This window comes from Sprattus sprattus (genome assembly GCF_963457725.1).
Source record: "Sprattus sprattus genome assembly, chromosome: 18".
Classification (NCBI taxonomy): domain Eukaryota; kingdom Metazoa; phylum Chordata; class Actinopteri; order Clupeiformes; family Clupeidae; genus Sprattus; species Sprattus sprattus.
The window spans coordinates 28,329,850-28,337,348 of record NC_137916.1 but is presented as its reverse complement, the minus strand read 5'-3'; the positions used below and the strand labels follow the sequence as shown (position 1 = coordinate 28,337,348).

At 47.2% G+C, this 7,499-nt stretch overlaps 1 protein-coding gene across 1 annotated transcript in view; it reads right to left on the bottom strand.

Moving 5' to 3' along the window:
* Positions 1-7,499, bottom strand: part of card11 (caspase recruitment domain family, member 11) — a gene marked incomplete at both ends in the record, with an annotated part of 59,523 nt that overhangs the window by 4,491 nt on the left and 47,533 nt on the right. The window contains 11 exons of the mRNA XM_080856278.1: positions 109-229; positions 362-457; positions 1,267-1,354; positions 2,039-2,279; positions 4,294-4,420; positions 5,050-5,251; positions 5,886-6,018; positions 6,340-6,383; positions 6,768-6,874; positions 7,113-7,243; positions 7,343-7,394. Of these exons, the coding sequence (XP_080712404.1) occupies positions 109-229; positions 362-457; positions 1,267-1,354; positions 2,039-2,279; positions 4,294-4,420; positions 5,050-5,251; positions 5,886-6,018; positions 6,340-6,383; positions 6,768-6,874; positions 7,113-7,243; positions 7,343-7,394 (1,342 nt within the window). The remainder of the gene's footprint in view (positions 1-108; positions 230-361; positions 458-1,266; positions 1,355-2,038; positions 2,280-4,293; positions 4,421-5,049; positions 5,252-5,885; positions 6,019-6,339; positions 6,384-6,767; positions 6,875-7,112; positions 7,244-7,342; positions 7,395-7,499) is intronic.

The following is a 7,499-nucleotide window of genomic DNA, read 5'->3' as shown; positions in this document are numbered from 1 at the left end:
GGAAGTATAAGACAGTGATCGGTATTTCATACTTCAATACCAACACTCTTTTGAGTCGGACTGACTCGATCGAGGTGAGGAGGGGCAGAGTAAAGTAGGCCGACTCACCATCCTTCCTCAGAGTCTCGGCGAAGGGTTTGGGAAACATTGACGAGTTCTCGGCACTGACGATCCGCACCCGTTCGCTGCTGTTCATGCGCTTGTACTTGTTATCGGCCCTGCTGACAAGCTGACAAGGGGGAGAGATGTCTTCATCTTTAAGAACACACAACACGAATGTTCTGTCACCACGACAACTCCACTCACCGCCTTCTCTGACAGAGAGGAAATAAAATAACAACAAAAATAAGGAAGTAGCTACCTGCAGAATCTGACAGATGAAGACGCTGGCCCTGGACAGGCGAGGGCTGGATTTGGGGTCTGGGGGAGGTGTGGACTCCTCGGGCACTAATGAGTTCTGCGTTCACACACACACAGACACACAGACACACAGACACACACGCGCACACACACACACACACACACACACACACACACACACACACACACACACACAGACACACACACACACACACACACACACACACACAGACACACACACACAAACACACACACACACAGACACACACACACACACACACACACACACACACACACACACACACACACACACACACACACACACACACACACACACACACACACACACACACAGAGGCGAGAGGAAAAGTTAGCCGGCTCTCAGCTCCGATGAGACATTCTGGACACGCAGCAGAGGCTGAAAACAAACTTCTCCAGTGCCTCATCAAAATGCTCATTCTCATCCAAGCGCAGCCTCTATTGATCACTCTGGACATCACAGCGGTACAGAAACCAGCCAGAGCATCTCTCTCTGTCTGGCTCTCCTTTTCTCTCACTCTCTCTCTCTCCCTCTATCTCTTTGTCTTACCCTCTTTTTTCACTCTCTCTCTCTCTTTTTCTTCGTCTTACTCTTTTTTCAGCCACTCTCTCTCTCTCTCTCTCTCTCTCTCTCTCTCTCTCTCTCTCTCTCTCTCATTCCCTCTCACCAAAGGTGAACTCACCCTGAGACCCCCACGCTGACTATCGGCCTCCTGTCTCTCTCTTTCTCTCTCGCTCTCTCACTCTCTCACTCTCTCACTCTCTCACTCTCTCACTCTCTCTCTTTCTCTCTCTCTCTCTCTCTCGCTCTCTCACTCTCTCTCTTTCTCTCTCTCCTTTGTTCCTTCTCACCTTACGTGAACTCACCCTGAGCCCCCCACGCTGGCTATCGGCCTCCTCTCGGCCCCCGCGGCACATGAGCTTCTGGATCTTCACCAGAAGCAGTTGCTGGGCTCTGGGAAGACAAGCGATTAAGAAGGGCCACAGTTAAGACTCCACACTGAGGTCCCCGTTATGTTTCATTGCACCTAGTACACAACTTCACAACTTTTATCCAAAGAAAGACATACTTATTCAGTTGAGGAATAATGCATTTCAATTTGAGTAGTTCATGGGCAACAGACAAGAGGAGACATATGAGAGGAGACATGAATCTGATTTCAGTTTCCGTACTGATCTGTGTGGTAAGGAGATTTATATCATTTGGTAGTGTGTCGTGCATTCTGAGAAGCACTCTTTCTCTCTTCAGAATGAAGCTGAACCCTGAGATAAGGCCAGCACACAAACACAGAACAGGGACACATCCTTGGACTGAAAAGAATTATTTTCATGGACAAAAAAAAAAACACAAAATGTGTTTCCTGTCAGTAGTGGGGTGAGGTCATTCTCTTGCCGCCCTAACCTTACCCTCGAGACAGGCCACACATTTGTTTGCACTGAAGCTCAGCCCATGGCTGAACCTTGGGGAGATGGGAGAAAAAAATGGGAGAAAAAAAAATACCACTCTTCCCCTCCTGCAATTATATTTCACATTTCCCTTTTTCACACTGTTTCGTCATGCAAGTTGTTTTCACCCAAGACAGGTTCACCCAGGGGGGGGGGGGGTGTTGTCTGGGTCTCCAAAACCCTGTGAGGTCACCTGGAGTAACTGGGGATGGTGCCTCTATCCAGGTCCTTGTCGGAGAAGGGGTCGACGCGGGCGCACAGCCACCCGCAGCGGCCCTGGTGCATGGTGTCCAGCACGTGCAGCACCTCGTCGCAGCGCACGCTCAGGGAGCAGTTGTCCGACGGCCCCGACACGTTCAGGTTGGCGCGGATGTAGAAGGAGTCTCCAGACACCAGCCTGCCTTCCTCCAGGTCCCTCTGTAACCTCCTGTAGCCTGCCGAAACAACATCGCACGAGGTTTATAACCTTAACCCTGTAGCCTGCCGAAACAACATCGCACGAGGTTTATAACCTTAACCCTAACCCAGACACCAGCCTGCCCTCCTCCAGGTCCCTCTGTAACCTCCTCAACAACATTTGGGGGAGGGGGGTGATAGGTGAAAATTCACCCTAGTTACCTCAGGACTCCGGAGCTGCATGTAAGTACATTTATTAGACAAAAAACAACAACAATTGCACTCGGGCTCCCCTCCCAGCACAAGGCTGAAAGTGAAGGCAAAGATAAACCATCCTGCCTTCCTCCAAGTCTCTCTGTAGCCTCCTGTAGCCCGCCAAACAATATTTGGGGGAGGGGGGGTTGGTATAGAACACTCATTTGTAGGGATAGGCGCGCTCTACTTCCAAAATAAAGGCGATTTTGGGTGCGAGTAAAAGAGTGACACACTGACGATGGCTTAGGCTGAAACGCGTCTGTGAATAATCTTGTCTAAATGAAATAGCAATGAGAAAAGCTTGAGAGTGCGTTTTGTTTCTCCTATAGTTAACTCAGCCAGGTCCAAAGAGATGAAATAGCACTGTCTTTGTCTGTGTTTATGTTTATTTCATCAGTGCTGGATGGTACTTCTTTCATATTCTCTCATATCTGCACAAACCAGGAGAGATTTGCAAACAGCTTCTAAATTACACCCCTGCTCTGCATGCCTTTTGTGCTGCACTGTCTCTCTCTCTCTCTCTCTCTCTCTTTGTTTTTCTCTCTTTGTCTCTCTCTCTTTCTTTGTCTCGCTCTCTCTCGCTCTCTCTCCGTCGTCATTGGTATGCTTTTTTTTTTTAAATGACAGCAGTCATGTTTCAAACAGGCATGTTGTCTTGCTCAAGGGTACAGACATTTGTCTTCCACACAGACACGCCATCGCAATGTTGTCATGCTTGATTACTATCGTTACTAACTAAAGTTTCAAAGAGAGACAGGAAACTTGGTTAGCTCTGTGGCTGGATTGCGCTGCTCATGCACAGCTACATATTAGCATGCTTTATAACTCTGCACATGATTATTTTTTGCAACTTGCATGGATTCTCACCTCAGTGATACGTCATATTACATGAACTCACTGAAACAACAGTAGGTGAGACTGCAGTGCTTTGCCGATCAATTAACTGTTACCACTAAAAAATCAGCTCCTGACTTTATCCCAGGTGTGGCCTCTCTGAATCATTCTGACTCTCATACCTTCTTTTTGTTTTTGGGCTTTGTATGCCTTTAATTGAGCCACAGTGCCCCCCCTCTCATACCTTCAACACACAAAACAAACCCTCAGCAGAATGAGCTTATCTGAGGCCACTAATACTACGTGTCTCCATTTGAACTGAACTCCAAAGCCCCATCAGCGTCTGTGGCTCAGATACTGCAGTTGATCGCCGGTGTCCCTCAGTGTGTGGTGTGGTTGCCTGCAGACACACAGAGAGCTGACATCTGAACGCATCGCCCCACCGGAGCGGGCGGGGGAACGATGTAACGTGTTTATAAACGGAGACGGGAGGACCTTTGTGAGCGGAGCTCCCCGAGGCTCAGCGTGCAGAGCCAGATGGAATCTAACATTTTGAACTCTTTGATGGAGCGAGCTGCTTTGAGGCCAACGGTGGTGGTGAGCCCTTAGGTTCTCGCCGGAGATCGAGCAAGCAGGTAGGTGTCGGTGGGGGGGGGTGGGGCGGGGTCAGGTGGGGGTGGTAGGGTTGGGGAGAGGGGGTGTGTGTGGGGGGGAGAGAGGGTTGGGGAGATCAAATGGCCAAGACAGTCAGCTTGAGGGCCAGCAGACCAGAGACCCGCCATGCACTTTGAATCGTACAGATGCTGGCGGGCTGGCACGCTGTCCCTGGTGCGACAGACATGTTTGTTCCTGAAGTGCTCAGATAGCCCAGACACTCCTCTTAACAGAGCAATCAAAGGTACAAATAAAGAATAACAACAAACAGAATAAAATGCTTAGTGAAGTCATGACGATAGAGGTTACCGTCCATGTTGGATCTGTAGTGGAGCTGGACCGGTCCGGAACATTTCTGAAGGGTCCAGTGGGCTTCCTCCTTGGTGCAAGTGTCCAGGGGCACTCTCTGGCTCTCTCCACGGATGCACCCCTCTAACTGACACAGGGAAAGGAGGAGGCAGGTCAGAGCCCAGTGTGAAGCAGTTAGTGTAAGACATGTAGGTATGTGTATCTGTTTGGTATGTTTTATAAAATAAAAGACATGTTTAGACATGTAGGTACTTGTATTTATGTATGTTTAGTATCTATATTGCATATTTATTATGTTAGTTATGTCTTCTTATGTCATGGTAGTGTGGTACGGTGTCCTGTCCTAAGAATTTCAGTGCCCAGTCCGACTCTGTTGTTCTGTGCATCTTGACTTGACTTGAAGCTATACCATCTGCACACTAATGGATGCGTGCTCTCTTCTCTACAGCAGACGGTTAAAGGCTTCCAAGCTAAATCCTAACCCATGCATTACACACATGGCTGGATATTTTACTCTCCTTTCCCCCCTCATCCTGCATCCTGCTAACTGCACAGGGGCGCAGATAGCACTGGGGACGGGGGGAAATGTCCCCCCCCCAGATTCATAGTGACCCTGATCTGTCCCCACCACTCTCCCTACGTAAGGCGACAATCATCAGTAACTAACGTTAAAAAAATGTTGTGGAGTCCCCCCCCCCAGTTCAAAATTCCCATCTGCACCGCTGCAACTGCACTCCACCCTTCAGAGCTGCTCACCATTAAAAGATGGTGGCCCTCTTTCAGGCCAGCCCTCTCTGTGCTGGAGCCGGGCTGCACCGAGGACACGAAGATGCCGCTTTCGTTTCCGCCCATGAGGGTGACGTCGGACAGGAGGCTGTCGCCCGGGAGACAGACGTCCTGGATGGGCCGCACGGTGCTGCTGATCTGGGTGAAGGAGGTGACGGAGGGACGGAACGGTCTAGAAGGATGCCAAACAAAACAAAAAAAACAAGCAGATGGTTCAGCAAGTTCTTACCCAAGTGAAAAATAAGACGGCAGTAGTGCAACGCAGCAAACAGGAAGTGTATTACTTATGTATAGTGCTCTCACTCTCGTTGGGATATGGGTAAACGGAGTTATATGACTAAATTAAATTTTAATGTCGCTAAATTAGTTCGAAAAAAGAGCATATAATACATAATAATGAAAGCACTCTCCGTGAACATGTAACGGTTCCTGGAATAAAGGCTTAATAGGAATTAGCCACTAAAACAACAACAACAACTACTGTTCGAAAATTGCGATAACATTGTTAGAGACTTTCACTAGATTAAAATGACTCCAAATGGACTGGAATTACCTCAGGATTTGCACCCGTAAACATGGAATTTGTCTTGCATAAACAGGCTGAATACTAATTCATTTTATGGGACTTGTTCTTCCTTTACGAGCGCAATGCATTCACACAGCACTAAGCACACCATTTTGCATAACTGAAAAGGGCAACCATCATTTTGGCAGAAATTTGTATGGAAAATGAATGGAACACCTCTCCAAAGACATCAGCACCACGACACATCAGTTACAGACAGGGTTACAGCCGCTATCTCTACCTTTCCAGTGAGAACTTCCGGAATATATTGTTCACTTGCTCCAAGTCGTAAGAATCCATGCCCTCTGACTGATGAGAGGAGGACGAGGAGTGGATAGATGGAGGACTGTGCGATAACCTGTCTGTGTCCTCGTCTGGAGAGGAAAATATATAAGTGAATAGGGGCATATCATTGCACTGTTTACCCCGTGTCTTCAGATGAATTCAAATCACATAATCTCACTCAATAAGAGCTGCGCTGTGAGAACGTCAGTGTGAGTTTAATGGGAAGTTTATTCGTTTATTATTAACACTTTTGTTCAAAGCAACCCAAATAAACTCATGTTGAAAACAGTTCCCACATTGTCACTCTTTAAGTTTAATGGGAAGACAGACAGGCTAAAGTGCAGACTGCTAAAGTGTCTGGGGCCTTTGGCCAAAATGGAAGCTTGAAGAAAAGCAAAGTCATTATTTACCGAATTCCATGTAGTCTCCACTATCGCTGTCCACGCTGGAGAGGCTAAACAAGACATAGCAGGATGTTATGTCACTACAGACTTTAACGTTAAACTACACATACAGTAAATAAATTGTACAATACATGAAACTACACAGAATAGTAATTTTCTGGACGCATTCAGCACAACAAGTGTGCATATCAGGTATAATTACTCTACCAGGGAGTGTGTTAACTGTTAACCTAATTTCACGTGATACTTTTTGAATATTGCTATTGCAATTATTAGACCTTCGTGCTCAACCTCTTATTCACCTATCCACAACACGTAACTCGGGAGTCGGGAACGAATTGAGATACACAAACTATCCACACACACTCTCAGAGCCAATGCGATCTGTCAGATGAAAATTCACAGTGTGTGTTCATTGCCGGCGGCACACTTACCTTCTTGGCTGGAACTCATCTTCACCTTCTTTGGTTCTCCTGACGAGGGAGGCATTTCCTGGTGGCTCGGGGACCGTTGACATGACGCTGTCGTTACGGCAACGGAGCTGCGCACACACAAACGAACAGAGAGAAACACTGAATAGTACACTTCTACACTTTACAGTCATTTCACTCCCGTCGTCAGTCACCTACTGTATTTAACAAGTGACGGATAAATGCAGACGGCTAAATTGTGTTTGGTAAGATATCCACCAGCCATATTTGTCAATTATTCTCCAATTTAAGGAAGCACTTGGTTTTGTTTAACTATGCCCTGTTTAATAATACAAAAAAAATACATACTTTGGCGAGATTTTCTAATGCGCTGGTAGGAGTATTGGGATGGTTGCTGGCAGCTATACTGGCTGCGGTTGGAGAGGGAGCCATGTCAAAGCGAGGTGCCTCAAACAGCTCTCCGTTCGTGCTTGACAGACCTATCGACAAAGATTACACCAGTTAGATGCCTGACACTGTGTCCTTGTCTTTCATAGTTGACTTTACAGGACTTACTCCACAGTTATGAAAACAGTCACCTTGAAAGTCGGGAGCCCTGGGCGTAGTAACAGGAGACTTGCATCGGCCGATCTGGGAGAGGATCCAGAAAATCATAAGACATACAAATTATAACCCAAAAAGGTCTGTATATTAAAAACTATGGCCACAGCACAGGAGACAGAAAAGAGTTGTTGT